We start from the raw sequence: 21,638 nt of genomic DNA, 5'->3' as shown, positions 1-21,638 counted from the left end.
CCTCAGTATTCCCAAACCTCATTTAGTCCCACTGTAAAAAGTATCGTCATCATTCCCGTTTTTAACTGATAAATCAAATGCAAACTAAACCCGTGATGTGTCAACATGTCACACTAGCAATGGTAAGGCCGCACAGGCGCAGCGCTCGTTGTAAATACGATAATTATAGGCCAGCCAGTTTGAGGTTACTTTGTTAGGACTGTGGCTATGATGTCCAAAGATGACAGGGCAAAGCGATATTTATGCTAGAGCTGTGGCTCAAGTGTCAAAACGAGGCAGTCTGTGTGGGGACTGGATAGTTGAGAATTGTCTTCATTCTCGCACAAACCTTAGTTTGTAATCATGCTCAACAGTCCTGGACGAGGAGTACTCACATTTCTTCAATTGTTGCCTCAGAAAGGCTCACCCAAGTATCTCATTAACATGAGAGAATCTACAAAAAAAAAAAGACTAAAAAAAAGCTCCACACTTTTTTGGTACGGACACCAGAACGAGCGCTCCTCTCGAGCAGTCGCCGATACCGCCATTGGCAGGCCGCCGATTCACTGCGCAGACTAAAGCGGACCACTTTGGCCTTGCGGGTGACTTCTTACCCGTTTGTGAAATGTGACTCGCTTTACAAACGCTGCAGGAAAATGTTCGTTAGCAAAGAGGTGAGATGAAGAACAGATTTGCTGGTGTCAATATAAAAGGAGAGCAGTCAACACCCCGTGTGAAAATGAAGAATAATTTATTGAAACAGATAGCAGAATTTTATCACAATCGTCAAAAAGACCCATTAAAAAGCATACTCCAAGCATACAGGAAATATACATGTACTCTTTGAAAAAGACGACAATACGCAAACCCCGGTTTGGTCCCATCATTCGGAATAAAAAGAACCTAGATAAAAGTGGTCACATAGTTTTTAAAAAGGATCATTGTTCTGGCGCACATCACATACATACAATTTGCGAAGTAAGACGAGAATCCCAGGTGTATCTACGTTACGAGAGAATGGAGAGATCTGCGCGATCCCCGGCGCGCAACTTCCTCTCGTTAGTCTGAATCGGAGCCGGCGGTCGAGTCCCGTCCGAGCGAGGCGCTCGCTCGCCGGCGTTATAGCGTGATGACGGTGCCGTCCTCCTCCACCCCTCCCCTGGGCAGGGCCAGGCTGTGCCGGGGGTCCGTTTTCAGCGAGCTGAGGATTTTGTGCAGGCTCCCGTTGCTGTGGCGCAGCGCCGGGTTGCTACTGTGGTATGGCGGCTGGCTACCGGCCTGACCGTGCTGGAGGTTGAGGTCCCTGAGGAGCTGGTAGCTCAGGCTGCCGCCGCCGCCGTGGTGGTGGTGGTGGTGGTGGTGGTGCGAGCCGCCGTTAAGGCTCGTCTGCGAGTGGAAGGAAGCGGTGGACACGACAGAAGGCGGGCGCGACGGAGGGCTGGGCGGCGCGGCGGCGGCGGCGGCCGTCTGCTGCCGGTGCACGCGGGACGCGTCGGACCTCTGGGACGGCCGCTTCAGGCTGCTCTCGATGACTATGTCCGTCTCCTCGTCGCTCTCCAGGTCGTCCGGGTAGCCCCGGGCGCCCCCCGGGGCGGCCGAGGACGGCGCCGGGTAGCCGGCGGAGCCGCCGCTGTCCGACGACCGGCCCGAGCTCCCGGAGACGCGGCTGCTCCGCACCACGTTGTTCCGCTGGTTGACGGGCTTGACGGTGACGATCAGGTTGTGGCTGTTGGCGATCATCATGTCCGTCACCTGGTCCAGCGACTTCCAGCTCACCTCGATGCCGTTGACCTCCAGGACTTCGTCGTTGACCGCCAGCAGGCCCGTGCTCTCCGCCAGCCCGCCGGGAACCAGCCGGGAGATGAAGATCCCCGGCACCTTCTCCAAGCCGTGGGGGGTGACGCGGACGCTGGTCCCGTCCCGGATGTAAAATCCCAAGGGCTTGTCCGAGCCGTGGCGATAGAGACGAACGCGCCGGTGCGACTCGGGCAGGATGTCCACGTCGATAATGGAGGAAACGGGCCGGAAGTCCTGCGGCATGCCGATGCGGATGTGCGCCCGCTTTCGGTTGAGGTCGTTGTTGCGTAGCGCCACCACCGCCTTCTTCTTGCGGGTGATGGTGTTGTTGCCGAAGTCGGCGTAGTCCACCTCTTCTGAAAAGCCCGGACAAACGACAACAAAAATGTTACGGGAAGGAAGGGATGTATTGAAATGATTCCGAGTGGCCCTTGCGTCCTCTGATTTCCTGGATGCGGTGCTTTGAAGAAAATATTCGCACGCGCGCCCCTTAACTACACCTTCAAATCCAATCTGCCATCTCAAATCACACCCAGATGAGCTCTGCGGGAATTTCCCTTGAGTCCTGCTAATCATTTTGGCAGATCGCAGAGGCTGGCCTTACGACGACGCTCCAAAAATGACTCAAGAGCTTCATTGACATGACATCACGACCGAGTTCGCACTTTGTTAGTAATGAGGGTGTAAGGGGAGGAACGGCTGAGTGTGCGGAGCATTCCCGTACATGGTGCGACCCTCCTTTCAGATAAGAGGAAGACAGCTCTGTTTGCACCAACCAGATCAGCCTTTGAAGGAGGCTACCAAAATTACGCACCCATTTTCTTCAAGGCCCCCGCTGGACGCCCGCCATTGTAATCGACCGTAATTTATTCAGCCTTCTGAACTACGCCGGGCGGAAGAGGAAACTTTCCTCAAGCGCAAGGCGGAGCAAGATGGCGCCTTCCAAACCACACCAGATTGAACTGAAAGGCTTAGCGGAAAAGGAAGCCCGCTCAACTATGCCGGTCCTGACCCAAAAGATTAGGATTTAGCATTCCAAAGCACGCGGGAGCAAATGGCAACGCTTGCTTCCCGCGCTGGAAACACAAGCCCCATCAGAATTCGACATCCCAAACTATGCCAAAGTGGACTGGAACGCTTGGCGGAAACTTCTGCCATCCCGTCGGCCGGAAATACAAGACAGATCAGGGTTGAACATTCCAGACTGTAGGTAGATATTATCGGGATATAAAATCACTTTGAGAATTCACATTTAATCAATGTTTTTCAAACACAGGTATGTGGGGAAAAAAATGCTCTGTTTTGAATTATTCCGTTATAAATCGACCTTCCCAATATGGGGATTGAAAAGAGGAGAAAAAACTCAACTTGTACCGGGAGAAAATACGGTATTTATCAAATGAACATTAATAATTGAGACTAGTCCCTAACAGTCTCCAAACGCAGTTTGCCACTTGTTGTCTACTAAACATGACGTCGGTTATGCCGAGGACTCCGCTAATGAGCGATCGCAGCTCAGATTGGGAATGAGCACCAGATTGACCGTCATTGCTTGTTACCTGAGTGTTGAGCATTGACATGGTCCAAGAGGAAAAACGTGTTTTAAAAAAGTTATTCATTCATTCAATGTGAAAAGTAGCTATCAAATTAACAATGAACAAAACATTCATGTTTAAAGTGCTGATTTAAATTGCTAAATAAGTAGAGCTTCTCTTTGATGGCGTGATGGGAACACGACTTTTTTTTCAAATGAAGAGAAAATTAACAGGAACATAAAGCCATTTCTGGATAAATTGTGTGATAGTGACTCAGTTGCAAAATGTTGCATGCCTTGATTTGGTCAACATTTGTAGTAGGGTCGCGCATTGCAATCTTCTGGCCGACGAGCCAGAAATAAAACAGACGATGTCGCGCCAAAGATACCACTAGAAGACGCTTCGCGCTCGTCAGGGGATAAAAATCTCTCACAAAAGGGTACAAAGGATGAGAGGCCCTCATTCTGAACATTGAACAGGAAGCTCGGGAAGAGCTTTTCTGAGGCTGCAAAAAGTTGGCCAGCTGGCAGCGCTCTCCCTCCCTTCTGTGCGCTTTTTTTTGAAGACGCGGCCAAAAACGTTGGGAAAAAAATGGACGAGTCATTCTCCAAATACAGCAGGTGTCCCGCAGCAACGCAAGTCATGATGTTTTTCCCTAACCGTCTCCAATCAGAGACGTTCACTTCCCGCGCGGGCATTTCCCGTCCGTCTGTCGGGCGAAGATTAGATAACCCGGCTGAGCTTTTTGGGCTCTCTCTCGTCAAACGAGTCCCATCATGTGGCGCTCCGCCTGCGGGCGCGTGGCTCAACTGGTTCCGACTCGCTCATCGTTATCGACTGCGCTGCCGACGTTCGCCTTGTCTGATTGGTCTTTCGGGAGGAAAAGAAGTCCCTGCAACCTCACGCAACCTTGAGGCATTTGACGGCGTTTCGAAAAGATGACAAAGTCCCGACGGGCCGTAAAATAAACCGGGGGTAAGGTAAAACAAACACAAATACGCATCCGCGAGGCGAGACGATTTTTAAGAAGAAAAAACACGGCTGCGCTAAATAGGAGACTTCCTGCACATTTCTTCCTCATACCTCCAAAAATAAGCTTTCGAGCCGAGATATGGATCTTAAGATTCCACACCGCGGGGAATAAGTCGTATTGTGCTGTCCGGACCGTCCAGCCCGTCCGTTCGCATTCCTGCACCCCAACAACGCCTGACCCCCCCCCCCAAAATCCGTCCCTCCCTCCCTCCCTCCCTCATGATGGCGTGACAAAGTGCTTAGTGACAGAAGAGCCCATGATCACTGGCAAAAGGGGGGGATGGGGGTGCACACTGAGCAAAGAGTGAATAGTGCAAGCATGAGGTCACCAAATACTCTTGTGGTGGTGGTGGTGGGCTTCATTCCTTCCTTGACCCCCCCCCCCACTCATACAGAAATCCCAAAGCCACCTGGGAAAGCTTGCTTTTCAAGCAGTCACATCATTTTGTGCCACAACAAGGCACAAAAAAGATACATTCAAATGCAAGCCCAACTACTACTGTAGCTTCTATTCTATGCGCCTTATGATGCGGTGATCCCTATGTTTGAAAACAGTTTTAAAATAGGACATTGGTTGAAGGTGCGCCCTATAATGCGACGCACCCTATAGTGCGGAAAATACGGTGGTTGCTTTTCGCAAGCCATTTTTATCTGCTGGGGCGGGGCGGGCGCTGTGAGTGCACAGTAAGCAAGGAATGCTGGGAAATTCATTAGTGAAGAAAAGTAACATTTCGGGAGTGTTAATGATAACGCGTCAACTGTGCGACATGGTTAAAAGCTCCCAAAAAGTGCAATTCGATCATACGGGCCCTTTGAGGCGCACTTTTGGTTGGCCCGCCGACACAAAGCGCGCTCCCATCTCATGACTAGAAAAACGGGAGGGCCGCCTCCAGTTCACATCGGAGACGTCCCGGGAAGTCTGTGTTTAGAAGTGAGATCGCTGCCAAGGCACATCTCGTGGAGAAACAAAAAAAAAAAAAGAAAGCACTTGAAACAGGCAAACATATCTGACATTCTTGCCTGGGTGAAAAATATCGGAGGGGCTGTATAAACCAACCACAATGCGTCACTGCCAAAGACAAGCAGGCCCGACTCGGGCCGCCGCCGCGCAGGTGTGTCCTGAGTAAACAGCGGAGGAATGTCCTCGGCGTCCAAAATCATCTGATTTTGAAACGCACACCTGAGTACTCCCAAGTGCGGAATGTACCGTACCTGGCGGGCGGGTCACCTTGAGGTCAGGCCGCAGATGAAATTGGATTCGGGTTCTTTCCGGCACCGTCCTATTTACGTTCATCTGCCGGTCGTTCGCAAGTGGGGGGATGTGAAGGAACCTCCCTCCGTGTTAGCCAATCTAACCGTTATTATTTTTTTTTTTAAAGGAGTCCAAAAATTCAATACCATTTTTGTATTTGTATTGATTTTTTCATTTTTCTGTGTTTGTAGAGTGGAAAACAGATTTGGTCCTGAAATAATTAACATTTTTGAAAAAACAAAACCAAACAAAACGACGGCTTTATCGGTTAATTGAAATAATAATATGTTGAAATTCAGTGTTGTTGCAGCCCTAGTGAGGTTGTTTTCTTTTGGTCCCCAAGTGGAATCCGGACGGTCGAGTGAAAAGAACGCACGTACTAGAATGAGGTAAAGCAGCTTTTCTCGCCCGATAAAAGCGGATCTTTTTTTTGCATGCGTGCGTGCCCCCCTCCATTCACATCTGGGACCGCTTAAAAAACGAGGCTACCTCCAACACGCGGGGGCGGGCCCAGCCGGCTCGGCTCTAGGTGCGGTACCCCCAACCGTTCCGCAGACGCCCACCGCGACTTACTCAAATGCGCCGAGAGCGGTTAAAGGGGCCGGAAGACCAAAAGTCCAGTTTTTGGAGCTTTTTGCAACCGCGTTGCAAAGTTGATTCCTCACCCTCAACGCTCCCAAAGTATTCTTTTCCTTTCCAAGTAGCTATCCGGCAAATATAGCACCGCTTTACCACCATGGACTGCTCATGTCCTGCCTCTGACAGAAACTACAAAGTGAGTTGGACACCACTTCCTGGCTAGAAAATCAGATTCATGTGCACATATAACCGTGCGGAAAGGGTTTAAATGCCATGCAACGGGCCCTTTAAGATCAAGAAGAAAAGGAGCGTCAGGCGCGGTGGACTTCAAAGCAGAAACATTCCTAGCACCTTTCAACTGGAACCACTTCGGCTGTGTGATCGTACTACTGTGGAGAAAGTTGAAAGGGTTTTTTTCTAGGCGGCACATGAAGCTCCCTCCGTCTGCAGCCATCTGGTCCGCAGGTAGCGCTCACGTTACCGAATTGTAAACAAGAGGCGACCATCGGGAAAAAAAATCTTGTTCAACTGTGTCGCTAGCGAACCTCGCAAAGCGGTCAAATGTCTTTAGTGCGGGGCTCTCAAACTCCAGTCCTTGAGGGCCGCAAACCTGCATGTTTTCCTTACTGCTCTCTTAAGCACACCTGATTCAGATGATTATTATCATTTTCAAGCTCCCGCAGAGCTTGCTGATGAGCTAATGATTTGATTCAGGTGAGTTCATGACAGAAGTGTCAAAAACGTGCAGGATTGCGGCCCTCGAGGACTGGAGTTTGAGAGCCCTGCTTTAGTGGAACTGCTATTGTTAACAATGATCATACGTGACACCAAAATATTGTCTAAAAGATGAAAAATAAGAATAAAATTCTGGTCAAATACATTTTTTAGGGAGGGTAGATGACACCCTTGACTAGTGCTTACCAATCGAGCACTGCAGTGAGAAGTGTCACCATTGGATGGCAGTGTTGCCATACATACTACGCATACGTTACAAAGTCGTAACTCTAAGTGAGGAATGGAACTCGGTCTTGTTTGTGACGCAATAAATAAAAGCCTTCATCAAGAAATGCCTCCTTTGTGGTAACCAAACAGGTGGTAACTCAAATTACCTACCTGCTGTCAATTCAAAGTCACGCTAATAGCAATTAGCATACCGCCCGCAACCTGGCGCGCTTCCGTTGTACTTCAAGTAAATAAACATCTCCCTCAAATAGGCGCCTTCTTCCTTTATTACTCACCAGCTTTACTTTGTTAGAGTTGTACGTTCGTGAGAAAAAAAAAAGAAAGGCCCTGTATGGTTCATTTGAGGTTTTTGAAATGGGAAGTCAATCAGTAGGAATTCTTTGAAGACACGGGAGACGGATGAAGCCGGTCGCCATGACGACAGATCGCAGGAATAAACACGCGCGCTAAGGCCGCGGCGGCGGTTTCTGCGGCGTCACCGAATGGAAAAAAACCTGACGCCCGATTGAACGTCCCCCCCCCTCTTCAGATGGATGTCTCAATAGCAGCTAAATATAGCCGCTAACGTAAGAGTGATGCGGAGAGCGGGTAACCCCTGCGGCTCGTCCTCTCTTTGTTGCGAGCCGGCCGGCGCATGACGGGCGGCAGGCGGGCAAACGGGCTTAACGGCGGGAATGCGGCAGGTTGTCGCCGTCGCTCAGATAAGCAAAGCGCATAGACGTTTACGAAGGATGTAGAATGACATCCGTTTTGTATGCACTTTTTGATCCTAATATTGCTATTTTGAGCAAAACGTGGCAATATTATTGTATTACTGGGGCGAATATGTGATATTAGCAGATTTCAAGAGCCCTAACCCTACGGAGGTACACATCTGGAGACATTCACTGACTGAGCAAAACAAATAAATACATATCGCAACTTGATTTGTGTCCCGCCGGGGAAAATATTGTTATTGAAAGTTCAGAGAGCTCTGTCACGTTGTTATTGATCCAATAAAAGCTTTCCATTGCTGCCACGCTATCGGGCCGCGTTTGAAGTCGGCTCAGCGTGAGCCTTCGGCACAAGTCGAAGCGCCTGTTAAATCTGACGCTTTATTCCCGCCTCTTGACGTTCCCCACTCGGAAGAAGGGGGCCAGAGTCAACCCCCAAACTCGTAGGTTGCAGGTGCTTTGACTTCTGACTTTCATTTGTTCCGTGACCCAACTGGGAACGGCGGGCCCCGCCCACTCAAAATTCACGCGCTCCAAATTTTTAGGATCCCGATTCAGAGCAACAATTCTTCATCGATGGAGCAGCTATTTCTCTAAGTAAACAAAGCCAGCGAAGATGAATGAAAATGCCAAGTACTTTAGAGGTTGCCTTTTGCGTGTCACCGAAAGAGTTAAGGGGAGGGGCTAGAAAATGCATGATTTACTTGGGATGTGCCCGTTCCGATGGATAACCCCCGAGTGCGTGCGTTCATGCATACGGACTTTTCAAGCGTCCCCAGCAGCCCTCTTTCTACCCCTCCTCACGGCGCAAGGCCGCGCCACCACTTGAAATCACCTTCCCATGCGCGCCGCGTGAGCGCGGAATCCGTGAAATCCGTGAAAATCCGTGAAAGAAACGGAAAACGACGGCAAGGGATCGAAACACGGGGAACGGCTTCTCGGGTTCCATCCCTCGCCCCGGATTCCCAAAAATTCAATATACTTGAATTCTTTTTTGAACGGCTTTATACACCTCCCGATGGGGTCGATCCTTGGCGAGCCTCCACCTCACATGACACCTGAACCCGAGGATGAGAGTAAGAGAGGACTTCCTGCGCATGATGACACACATCCTTGGCCTCTTCCTGACTGTCAGTGGGAGGATTTGCACGGCGCTTGTCATCTGTCTATTGTTTGTCAGCGGCCTGCCAGGGTCCTTTTTCTTTCCTCTTCCTTCCTTCTTGAAGTGCTGAGGCGGCCTGATTGGGTGAGGTGGACGGGAGGGGGGAGGGGGGGGGGGGGCTCCCTGTTCTACGATGGACGGCTTAGCTAATCCATCGTGACGTCGGCCACCGTCTTCTTTTGATGTCCGCCGGACAACAAGCTCCCTTGTAGCCAATCGCGTCCCTCCGACGTCACAGCGATACAACAGTCCCGCTGGTAAAAGGGGGGGGGGGGGGGGCAGTGCAACAGATTGTCCCATTGTTTTAGCCTGACCACCTACTGCATATGCTCATTGGAGCGCCAAACTTGACAAGGTGATGCTTTTGATGTCAAAGGAGACGTGGAAAGGCTTTGCCAAGGCATTAGAGGCATATTGTCATTAGAAATAAAAATTCCGAGGGAGCCTGAATGCATCGCGACAAAGTGAGCAGACGCTTCTGTGTACTTACTGGTAAAATCAAAAATGTAAACAGGGAGGAACGTTTGTGCGAAGCCCTAGCGAGTCAAGCGGCGCAACTTCAAATATGCTTTGTTTAGACAGCAGGTCAATTCCGATTTTCGTGTATCTGCTCACTTTACTTGAGACGGAAAGCTAACTGAGACTAGGTCAACATTTAAGTCCACGCAGCGGATAGATTCCTTCATCAATAAATCCATTATAATGCCCGAGCAAAAAAGTCTGTTTGCAACAAGCCTCTTTCACACTGGCTGCTCAAGTCATGATTTTTCTTTTTTTTTTTTGGTGCACATATCAAAAACATGCGGCCATGCCAGAAAATGGCGCGTCCGCCGCCATGCCGGGAAAGGTGCACGTGTGCGTCGTCCCAGATGAAAGGATGGAGCGCAAATGGACATGATCTAAGAGCTCCCGTCAGCCGACGTCCTGGGGCTCCTCCGTCATGTTTGCGTTTCCCCGGACAATAAACAAGCCACCTCACGCGCTTAAAAGGAGAGTAGAACGCGCGCAACGGGCTTTTATATAACCAGCACAGTGGGCTGGGCCGCCGGCGCGGTGTAGCAAAGCCACTTTGTAATTACGGCCTCCCAAAATATCCTTTTGCGCGAGAAATGCCGGCCGCACGCTTCACATCGTCGTCTTTTGGACGCCGGCCTACGGCGCTCAGAGGATTATTCGCAACTTTGGTCTAATGGCTCTTTAAAAGTCAGGAACGGGCATTCCTGCTTGAAAGAGACAAATGTTTTACCTCTCCCGCTTGTGCGCTTGAGCGAGATTTCAGATGCGTGGTCACAGCGCGCCAAGCCTGGCCCGCTTGGAGCTGAGCTGTAATTAAGGAGGAGCCGCAGTCAAGCGGCAACTCTGGGCCCAGCTGCCTTCCTCCCCGCGCTCGCTTCGGCCCCGTTCGACCGCGGCCCCGGCCTAAAGTTGATCTCGGGATTTTCCGACAGATCTCTTTGCCGTGAGGTCGCGACTTCCGGGATCAGATTTCAGCGGCGGCCGAAGGGATATTTTTCTTCTGCAGTCTGGACGGCAAAGTAGCATCAGATCATTAGGTAGATGAGAAATATCTAGCGAGATCGATGAAAAAAAAAAAGAGATAAGATGCGCTACACTGAGCGCTCGGAGATCTTAGCAGAGATAAGGCTACGTAGGGAGTGATGGAGAAGAAGAAGAAAAAAACGGCCGCAGCTATTTTGTTCTTGCGCGCTTTGAAGGCCAACGCTGACTCGAGAAGTTGGTCGGTGGTCAAAAACTGAAGTGAAGAGGATGTGTCGTTCCCCTGAACCACCATCAACACAATACAACACCCACCAAACTTTCGTACGGGAAATCCGACAAACGGTTGATGCTTTTCTGGGAGCTGCTAGTTTGGTTAGCAATGGGTCCCCAACCTTTTGATCACCAGAGACAAAAACCTCCACCCCGCCCAACAATGTGTGGAAATTTCCCCGCGGGGGGAGCAGGAGGCGGACCGGGGAGGGGAGGTGGGAGGCGGCGGGGGGGGGGGGGGGGTCGCTAGATGGCAGACAGGGTCGCGGTTCAAAGCGCGCCCGTAAAGCAAAATGAAAAGCCCGCAGGATACACAAACACCAGCGCGGCTTTGCCAAACACAACAAACCTTACCGGTTTAATTAAAAAGACTTTGTCGGGGGCCGAGGAGGGCCGGCCATTAAAAAAAAAAAAAAAGCATCAGCGGGTGGGTTGAAAATGGGCGCCGATACGCACGCGATTTGAGCAAGTCGGCGCCCTCCGTACGTGGCCGACTCGGAGAGGCATCGTCTCAAGAGCTCACGCTGCTTTTTACGCGGAGCCGTTTCCAAGCAGTGGCCTGGATTTATTCCCTGGCCGCGTGCGCACGCAGCTGGTGGGACGCCTTTCCAAAGGTGCCGCCTTACGCTTCAAAGTATCCGGGCCGCCCAAATTCCCAAATAAAGGCTCAACATTTAGCCGCAATAAAAGCTTCAAATACCCTAACATTCAAGTCGAGAGAGACCAACTAGAACTCAAGAGCGGGTTGAAGGCGCTAGCTCCATGTCTTTTGATCGCCAAGCAGCTGCGGTATGCCACAAAACTTTAAAATACTCTACAGGCATTGTTGAGCGTAACGTTTTTGCAAAGTTAGCGCAAAAATAAGGGATTCCAGTAAATCCGACCGTATATAGGAAAAAAAAAACAGACAGTAAACCCAACAGTCCACCTTTGAGGCCGAGCTAACTGTGACTCACAAAAATCTGACTCCGAGTCTAGTCGGAATCACAGTCAAGCCCAGACGACAAAGAGTGAATTTTAGGGTCAAAAAATAAGATTTTCAAAACCACAAATATTCAATGAAGTGTGACACAATCTGTTTTGTTTTTAAGACGTTGTCACACACGCAAAATTCTCCACCTTTTTGAACCCAGTTGGTGGCTGATGACTGAAAGAAAACTGTGTACTTTGGCGCCAATCACATGGCTGGCTACTTTAATACTCTGAAAAATTATTTCAAGTGTCTTTTGAAGAAGGATGTTAGTTTTCAGGAAGAAGGATATAGTCGCCCTCCGTCGAGTCACTAAAGTATTTTAGAGGACAATGACCGGTCCAAAACAAAAACAAAAACAAAAACAACGCGTAGAGTCCAGACTTGGGTAGTACAGCGCCGTAAACAAAGCTTCAGCTTTCCCTTTTGAAAAATTGAAAATTTTCATCCTGAGTTCAGCTCCAATACGATTTTGTGAAGTTCATCACATAAGAAATTCAAACTATACGTGGACTTTTGCTTTACATTTCGATTCTCAATCATATCTTCTCTGAAAACAGGGTTCCATTTTTTTTTAGTTTTTGAATACAGCAAAACAAAAAAAAGAGGTGCACTGCGTCCTGCCCGAGCTGTCAGCAGCCTTCTAAAAAAAAAAAAATTGTAATCCAGCCAATGATAAAGGCTGGGCCATGTGGCCAAAAATAAACAACTAGGTTTGTTTTTCAGTCATTTTGGACGATTAGATAATGAGTAGTGATAAAACGCGTTCAAATGGCAAAATTGCCCACGCCTAGAAATGCTTGAGAGACGTCACAAAGTCTTTTGAGAAAAGGCCAAAAAGTTGGCGCGTTCCCATAACTGACGGCTTGGTATGAGGTAAGACGGCCTTCGCTCTGCTGCAGGAATGGCAGGCATGACACTTCCTCATCTTCTGGGAGCCTTCCAATATGCAACTAAACATGACAGCAACCTTTTAGTTTTCATTTCAAAAGCAGCACTTGCACGTTGACCTCCTGTGTGTGTGTGTGTGTGTGTGTGTGTGTGTGTGTGTGTGTGTGTGTGTGTGTATACACAAGCCCAAACACACATGCAAGGCCTTTGGCCCACCAGATAAACGACAGTTGGCAGTATCCACAAAAAAATAAAAAATAAAAAATGCAGCTTGTGCAGCTGAGTTAGGAAGCGTTTGGTCACTTGTGGCAAAGGAAATATTAAACACACATATATGTGTTTTTGGACCTTCAAGATTTTTGGCCCAGTTGTTACGCTAAGTCTTATAATGGTACGCCAAATTTGAAGTTAATCAGGATAATCGTCCAGGAATTTGAGGTTATTGAGCCCTGCTAATGTCCAAAAGCGGGCCAAAATTGTACATTGAAAAATTCACAAGCCATGTTGTGTACATCCTAGAATATGGCTGCAATGGAGTTTTTTGCGGTTATAGGTCAAACGTACTTTCTTTGGGGACTCTCGGTGGGGCTGCGCAGCCAGTTTTCATTGCTCACGTCAACACTAAAATTGAATTTTTTTTCCCAGGCCTGACGATTGTGCAAAATTGCTAACTTTTTGTGCACGTTTAGGTGCCCAAAAGGACTGCTCGGGGAGAGTAAATAATAGTAATAATAATAATGATCATTTGGAGAAGAACAAAGAGGCAAATATTTCTGGTGCGCCCCAGCGTCCACTGACACCGACTCAAAGAAAACAGAAGATAATATGAGGAGAATAAACGGGACAGCAACAATCAGCTTCCAAGGCAAGCAAGCCGACATTCCTGGCCGGAGGAAATTGGAAATCTACCTTCAGTTCTTCGCAAAGGAAATCATAACAAACGGCGGCCGTTGGAGCGCAACTAACCGGCGCACTTGACGTTATCCAATCGGGAAAGAAAAAAGACGGAGGGAGGCCGCAAAAACATTTAAGGCTTCTGCGCGCGCCTTCACCAGTCACGTGAAGGTCAGGCGCTTACGCAATACTAACGTCGCGGTGCAGAAAACAAAAAAAGAAAAGCTCCGAGCCGCTCCGGCCTCACCGTCAATTTTGTTTTGATGTGCGAGCGGCCCCGTCGGCTCGCCGAGCCGTTACGTAAGAGCGGCTTCTTTCCCATGGTCCCGGGCCTCGGCGTCCGCTTTCGGCCCGGCCGTCCCTCGCCTTTGTTGAAAGTTTAGTCTGAGCGGCGGCGCGTCGAGCGTGAAGGTCCCCGGCGCTAGCAAAACAAGCCCCGCCTCTTTTGCTCCGGCGAAAAGCAGATTTGCCAAGCGTGGAGATAATAGTCCGCTCAACAGCTTTTTTTTCTCCTTGTTATTGAAATGGGCATCTCGTTGGCAACATCCATTATTATACAAACTCTCTCTGGTGACGCTACAGTACGGGCGTATCTTTGGGAGAAATCCATATTTCTGTCAAAACAAACCCCACATGTTTCCGTTTATGCCATGTTCTTGCGCTCGGATCTGGCTCGGATTAGCTTCCTGTCCGCTTATCTTTGGCCCCAAATAAACAAACGTAGGCGGCCACTGAGCCCTTCCCCGCGCGGCCACGTCCCAATTTGCAAGATTTGTCATCAGAGCCGAGAAAAATGCGGAAATTGACGCCGCGGCCGCAATGGCCGCTCATTTAGCCGGATCGGGCGAAGAAAGGCCCGCATTCGTTAGGACTGCGCTTACTCCTTACGTGGCTTCCGGTTAGGTGCTGCGCAGCTATTTTTGCACTGCGCAAAATTTTTTGCGGCTGACTCACACGCGAGGGGGAGGTGCATTCCGCCGGTGCGCCAAATGACGGACGGGCTCTTCCTTTTTGTGGCAACGCGCACTGGCTCGACTTGAATGTTCATGCCCGCGTGTGCGTCGATACATGCAAACATGCATGCAAACATGCATGCAAACCGGGAAACGGATAGGAGGGCTTTTTGTTTGTTTCCTTACACCAAAACATGTTTCGCATCGGAACGGAAGAGAGGACTGTAATTCCCCATACATACATACATATATAATGTGTGTGTGTATATATATATATATATATATATATATATATGTTAGGGCTATGTTATGGCAGGGCTATTGTATAGTTTGTTGTGTACAGTTTGTCGTGAGCTTATTTGCTTTTTGTTGTGATGTCACGGTGAAGAATGCCGCGGCAGCATTTTCAGTCATCAGCGCAGCGCAGCGCATTGTTCCGTGCTCCACAAAGACGCGTGTATGCGTCTATCAAGTGTGTGACTAACTCATGCGTCAGTGTGTGTGCGCGCGCGAGAGATGTCTGTATCAGCCGGTGCCAGGAGCCCAGGTCATGGTGACTGAGTGCTCTCACCTCAGACATGTTCAAAGAGCTCTTTCACACTGGCTACAACAGGCAGATTTTGTGTGTGTGTGTGTGTGTGTGTGTGTGTGTGTGTCTCAATCCGAAACCGCTATATGTCCAAATTCAGCCGAAAAAACAGAAACGTGTTTCTGGATTATAAGGCGCATTTTCAACCAATGGCCTTTTTCATCCCTGGGGCGCACCACATTATAAGGCGCATAGAATAGAAGCTACACCTATCAGAAGAAACTTTGAAGTGTGTTTCACTTCAAAGTTTCTTGTGGCTCTGACAGAAAGGACACTCTGGCGCTCGCTAAAAATGAGTTTGCCACCCCTGCTTTAAATCTAAAATCCAAGCCTGCAATTTTAGCATTTTGTCAAGCGTGTCCAAACTTTTGACTAATAGAGCACATGAATATTGATGCGGTGCATTTGTATTCTGAGGCTGATTTGCATACTTGTTAGCGGGTTGTTAAGCGGCAAGCCGCGGAAGACCACTCGGCCTGACGGGGTCTTGTCTGTACACACGCACGCACGCACGCACGCACGCACACACCAAAAGGGAGGGAGCCTGTCCTTTTATTGTGAGCTTTTGTCTCCCAGTAATGTCTGGTATGCCGGGATACGAGCTTTGCTCAATGACCTGATTTCTTGGGGCTTGTGTGTGTGCGCGTCCTTCCTTTGGATAAAACACAGGGCTTAACCGGGCAGACAGAAACATCCAGCCAATCACAGGGCATCAAAAAGAAACAGGCACACAAGCCTTACGCCGTGTCAACAAAAAGGCCCCGCGTAATTGGATTAGGAAAGACTCTCAAGGGAAACTCGGCCAAGACGCACTGAACGTGATCATTTCCTTTATTTAAGGGTTTCTGTTTGCGAGATCATAAAATTATTATTTTTTTAAACCTCTGGTCATGCGCGGGGTCATCTCTCATGATATAATAACAGTAGACCACTATCAAATTATGATACCAGAGCCCAACCGAGTTATGCCCGCTAACATATACGACATGACTGGAACTGCAGACCCAAGAATCGGAATCTAATCGAAACGCGAGCCAGCCCTAAAAAATGTCTACGGCCACTAGCAGTCCGTTCCCCACTCGGCTCCGGCAGCAACGGAATGGAGCATGCGAATTCGGAACGTTCCGTTTTCTCACAGCTACTTGTCCCTAACTATTCTTTGATCAGTAGCCCCTGATCATGTCTCTTCTAACATTTCACACTAAAATGAAACGGAAAGTAGGCCGGTATCCCACTGGATACGTAGCCGGCGGTATGGAGCGGTACACCGGCCTAGAAAGTCGGTAAAATAACCGAGCGGGGAAAAAAAACCCAAGCGTTTGCACCGATGATCCGGCATTGGCAAAATACGGCGGCGAATCGGAGTTTTCTACAATCGCCTTGATTTGGTCTCATCGCGCGATTCCTCCGGGCGGGCCCCTCACCTTGTCTCTGAATGAAGATCCTCAGCAGGGGGTGCGCGCTGGACACGGCCTTGCAGAAGTTGTCGTCGTTGTTGATGGGCAGCAGGTCCCCGTGCACGTCGGCGTAGCCGATCATCACCTCCATGTTGGCGATGCGGTGGATGTGCAGGATCAGCTTGTAGAACTCCTCGAACTTGCCCGGCTTGTGCCGGTCCACCGAGAAGCGGCGGAACTCGGCGCCGTACTGAAAAACAAACGGGAAAAAACGGGGGAGAACATGAAGAACTCACCACACGCACCTTATGAAAACTCAAAGGAATACCGCCAACGGTACCGACGCTATCGCCGTGCGGACACCGCTCCATTATTGACCGATTGAGTAGAAATCAAAGTATTTGGAATCGACAATACGACGGTGCTGTATATGTGGCCGGCTGATGACGCAACACCCGGGAGCCATCATCTTTGGCTTTGGCGTTAATGGCGTCGTGTTGGGGCACGTTTGGCCCCTCCGGGCTTCCCTTCCGTTTGTCATGGCGAATTACAAGAGAGTCCCTTTTTTTCTTTTTTTTTTTTTACTCCAACAAACCAGTTTGTCAAGCAGCTTCCGTGGATTTTGAATGCATGGAACCCACGCTGCGTTGGAAAAAGGTCAGCTAACACACAGGGGTCCAAGCTAGGGACCGGGGGCCATTTGCGGCCCGCTAGCCACTTTTTCGCGGCCCGCCGCATATACTAAAATGACATTTTGACCGAGGCTATTGAAATAGTACAGCTTTTTCAAACAATTAGCTCTGCGGAGGGGCTTTAAAACCATCCTAATCATGAAAACATGCAGGATAGCGGCCCTCGAGGACTGGACTTTGACATCTGTGATGTAGCGTATCGCCGCACAATATTTTAGTGAAGTGATGGCACTGGCGGCAAGCTCGATCGGGATGATGTCACATAAGAATTAAGATGGAACTGATATTTCGTAAGGCATCGGCCCCAAATCAAAGCATCACAGCGTGTTTGTGCATCTGCTTGAATCAAAGTTGTGGAGAACCCCCCCCCCCAGCAATACCGATAAGACTTTCACAAGTGAGTGAAAGCAGCTCTGCCTCCCTGATAGCAAAAATGCTAATGTGACATCATGGCTGGTGCTCCAACTCCACGGGAGGTGACAAGATGATAAAGCTGACAAAAACATTGACGCTGTCCAAACTCAATGACGACACATTCAAGGGTACCCGCCAATTTGAACCCAAAATGCGGTATCGTCACAATATTTTCTCAGCGATCTAAATGAAAGAAAAACCTGGGATTTTCCCTTTGGTGATATCAAAATATATCACAGTCTAATTTAAGGAACCACCTAACGAAATTGCGATGTTTGTACATTATTATGTGGTATCACGATAGTATCGCAGTAGTGATAAACATATTGGCAATTGTCAAGTTTATTTTATCAGGTGAGAAAGATAGCAGTGGTAGCACAATGCAGCTTTTGTGCATAGCTTTTATATTGCAAAGAAATTCATCAATGACCATCACAACATTTATTTAGTGAAGTAAACAAGCGCTGAGCGTGTTATGAGTATTTACCAGCCATATCGATGGTATCATGATACAGCCACTGACAAAATCTGTCAAAATTGGATTCGACAGCGCATAAATCGATGATCCCACCAAATTCGGCTAATTGACTTGCTCGGCCCGACTGATCCGTTCTGTCAATCTCAGCCAGCGTGCAGAACAACAAGAACACTTGAGCTCAACACTACGTGCAACAAATCTGACATATAGCATTCAAGATTCAAGGTTTTTTCTTGGGAGAGATGCCTGCTGATAAATCACTTCCATAGTCACAGAAAGCGAGCAGGGTTTTTCAAAACGATCACAGTGTGTCTAATAAGAAAACAAAATCGCAGTTAGGCGTTCAAATGCACATACGTGTACGCGAATATTTTTTTCCGCTTCCTCCGGACCATGTGACCCAGTATCGGCTTTTTACGCCAAACAAACCTTTAAACGCACCATCTTACCTTGCTTTTCACTTCCACGGCATTGAGATCCACGTTCCGCAGGGGCTGCGACCTATTAAAGCTCCTGTTCATTTTGATCGCTTCAAAAACACAAACACAGGGGGGTAAGGGGGGGAAAAACTTGTGCCCCGCTGAAAAGGGGGCTCCCCGTTGCAATAAAGTCCTTCGGATGCCTTCCTTTAGATTATTACCGTTCGCGAAAAGCTTCTTTTAAAATTTGGAATAAAAATGGGATCCACCTTCGAGAAGAAGAAGACTTTCCTGTGGAAAAGGCGGAGAGCAACTCGGCGTGCGGACTTCGGGAAGCTTGGTTTAAGTTTTCAAATGACATCAGCACTCCTCAAAAAAAAAGGGGGTTGATCCTGTGATGCCTTCGCAGTAACTCGTTTACTATAGCTTCACAGCGCTAATCCTTGTTCACAAGCGTACCTTCAGTAGATATAGATGATATACCAATACAATATGCACCATATAATACCCAGAAATAACAATTAATAGTTCCATGAACAGATTAAAGTGATCAGCGCAAATGAAAACACGGATATGTTCTGATTCCACTTTCCGCGAACGCAGCGTTTCCTTCTTCATATTGCTTTACGGCACCTGACTCACCAGCGCAATTTAGTGTCGAATGCATGCTTTTGTTGTAAATAAGTGTATGAAAGGCATAAATGATGTCTAGATAACTTAAAAAATAGTGAGTATTTCTGGAATCTTTTGAGTCAATCTCATAGGCTACTTAATAGATGACTGCCTTTATTACGACATTCCTGCACAGCAGCCTCATACTGCCTCTCTCCACTGAGTCACTTGCGCAAAATACACCGATAGGGGACCAATTTCTCTTTGTTGGCAGTTTATTATATGCTATCGCGGTCTCTAGTGTTATTATAGTACCAAGTTACCACTACTACTGCCTAAATGGCCACAATATGCCGACAATACATTTTGCGACCCGTTAGTACAGTTTACGGAAAGTTTACATATTATGATCAAGCATATGGCGTCCTCGCGTGGTTAACTGGAGGTGGTACAAAAAACGCAAAGGTTTTGTCTCGAACTCAAAAGGTTGCCGTTCACAAAATGGCCTGCAGGTGTCAGCACACGATTAAAAAAAAACAACAACAACAGAAAACAAGCAGGTAAGCATTCCTCCGGAAGGGCCAGTGTGCAATAAATGACTTATTCTCAATTCATGTCAACAAATACGTTACGTTAACATTTTACAATAAGTCATGTTCGAAAAAAAGAGCCTGACAGCTCAAAAGCTTGGGGTTAAAAAGAGTAAATTCTCGCAGCTTCGCGTGCAGGGCACGCAAACCTGACTTTGAGCAAACAATCAACGTAATGGGAGTGCGTTTAGAGTCTCCGAAAGGTTGGAAGTTGATTTTCCTTTTTGTAAAGTTCAATCTAAATCTGGTTAAGGAACATTTACTGAATGGATGTCAGCACAAAAGAAGATTCGAATACTTGCTATTGGGAATCAAACATCTCTCCGGTTTTCGGTTTGTGGAAGACGTCTTCTCAAATTTATGTGTGAAAAGTTTGCTGGGGTTGCCTGTGACCAATGTGAAACATTTGAAACGTAATGATCCTCGTGGCGGCCTGTTTTAGCCCAACGCTTAATAGTGGCTGATAAAAAGTATGTAGGATCCCCAAAAGACATCTGAATCTGTTTTGCGGATTCGATGAGTGCAATACCGTAAAGCCAAGAAACATCAAGAGCTTATTATGTACTGGCTAGCTGGAAGAAATCCAGTCACCCGAATCTCGTTTTGACTAATTTCATTGTCATTTGCTTTTTATTTTCCTTGAAATACGGGAAATCGATGATATGCACAAATGGCATTTTGGGGATAATCTGATTTATCTGTACTTTGAAATGCACTTTGAAAAGTGAGTGTGTGTTGGGGTGGGGGGTACTGCTTTTCTTCTCTGGCTCCACCTTGACGCTCTCGACGAGGTGCTTTGCTTTGCTTCAAGAGCACGCGTTGCCCCTCCTCCCTCCCTCATCCGGGCCTCGGGAGCCCGCTCCGGCCCGCGGCTTGTCCCTCTCAAGGAAAACACCAGCCATCTGGTCCGGCGGAGGGTCAGAGGTCACCTCTTGGCCCGGTAATGAGGATGGCGTTGCCAGGGGAATGGAGGAGGCCTGGTGTGTGTGCGCGCGCTCGCGTAATGGCGACGGGCTCTGTCTGCTTCCTGAGTGAGCATTAAACATTAACGAGTCTGGCGGACGTGTCAGACGGGCGGAAAGTGCCGAGGAAGCCGTCATTAATACAAAAGATTGATATCATGAAAATTGGGATATGTTGAAGGCGTCATGAAGTCCATCACTATCAATCATGAAATATGAACATTACTATTCATCATAAAGTTTTTTCATTCATTAAAAAATTCAGCTCCCTTTTATACTTGACAAAATCGCCTCGCGGACCGCATTCAACGTTTTTGCGGGCCAAAACCGGCCCGCGGGCCGTACTTTTTTTGAATTAACGGTTTAATCAGAAAATTTCAAAATCTCAACTTTCATTTTTGCAGACACAAGCCTCATTTTGTGAGAAAAAAACCATCACATATGTCTAACATGACATTTCTATACCTATTTCTATTATTACAAAGACAACTAAAAATGATTGTGGTTTAGAAATGCGCAGATTTAATCAGCTGCTGTTTAATAAGCTTCCCCAAGTGTGTGTGTGATGTGTAAGAATGCATATTTGCGCGTGCAAGCGGTTGCCCTTTCCGATTTTGACGTTTATTTCATTTCCACTCCGTGTGTGTTTGAGAGAGAGTAAAGAGAGTGTTGAAGCTATCAACGTGGTCACTCCTTTCTTTGTCTTTCTTTGCAGATCCCCGCACGTCTCCCGGCCTGGAGGGGGGGGGGGGGGTCTGGTTGATGGATGGCCAGGACCACAGGGGTGAAGGTGGAGGAGTGTGTTGTTGTTGTTGCCAGCAAAACAGCCGTGTTAGAAGGTAAGCCACTCATGTTGAGCCTCACGCTTTATGAGAAGAAAAAGTCACCCCCCCATACAAAATCCTTGCGCCGTAATTCCCATCGCGTTGATGACATCATCATACCCACATCCCGCCGCAAGAGGGCGCGCGCACCCGTGCAACCGCATTATCTTG

The 21,638-nt window shown here is 48.3% G+C and overlaps 2 protein-coding genes across 4 annotated transcripts in view; one reads left to right on the top strand and one right to left on the bottom strand.

Annotated features, from left to right (window-relative positions):
• Nucleotides 1-713: 713 nt before the first annotated feature.
• Nucleotides 714-18,837, bottom strand: pard6gb (par-6 family cell polarity regulator gamma b). 3 transcript variants are annotated; one of them, XM_088404804.1, is made up of 4 exons: nt 18,749-18,829; nt 18,510-18,589; nt 16,504-16,726; nt 714-2,132 (listed from the first exon to the last, which is right to left on the bottom strand). In XM_088404804.1, exons 2-4 carry the CDS (start codon nt 18,579-18,581, stop codon nt 1,099-1,101), a joined length of 1,329 nt encoding a protein of 442 aa, XP_088260930.1. In that variant the 5' UTR covers nt 18,582-18,589; nt 18,749-18,829; the 3' UTR covers nt 714-1,098. The 3 variants fall into 3 exon arrangements, with proteins under 3 accessions (XP_088260930.1, XP_088260929.1, XP_088260931.1); XM_088404803.1 differs by having other exon boundaries at nt 18,701-18,823; XM_088404805.1 differs by having other exon boundaries at nt 714-2,129; nt 18,510-18,837.
• A 2,577-nt stretch (nt 18,838-21,414) lies between these two features.
• The window catches only part of jarid2b (jumonji and AT-rich interaction domain containing 2b), a 69,088-nt gene continuing 68,864 nt past the window's right edge, over nt 21,415-21,638 (top strand). Inside the window, exon 1 of the mRNA XM_088405121.1 lies at nt 21,415-21,482. The gene's annotated coding sequence lies outside the window, so the exon portion shown is untranslated. The remainder of the gene's footprint in view (nt 21,483-21,638) is intronic.

The sequence above is a fragment of the Hippichthys cyanospilos genome, chromosome 21 (genome assembly GCF_059441005.1).
Source record: "Hippichthys cyanospilos isolate Australia breed blue-spotted pipefish chromosome 21, RoL_Hcya_1.0, whole genome shotgun sequence".
Taxonomy (NCBI): domain Eukaryota; kingdom Metazoa; phylum Chordata; class Actinopteri; order Syngnathiformes; family Syngnathidae; genus Hippichthys; species Hippichthys cyanospilos.
This window is presented reverse-complemented; position numbering and strand designations above follow the sequence as displayed.

Coding starts and splice junctions, on each gene's coding strand:
- pard6gb (XM_088404804.1), bottom strand. CDS start 18,581: ATGAACAGGAGCTTTAATAGGTCGCAGCCCCTGCGGAACGTGGATCTC. Junction 16,727..18,509: donor CCGTGGAAGTGAAAAGCAAG/GTAAGATGGTGC, acceptor TTTGTTTTTCAG/TACGGCGCCGAGTTCCGCCG. Junction 2,133..16,503: donor GATCTTCATTCAGAGACAAG/GTGAGGGGCCCG, acceptor CGGGCTTTTCAG/AAGAGGTGGACTACGCCGAC.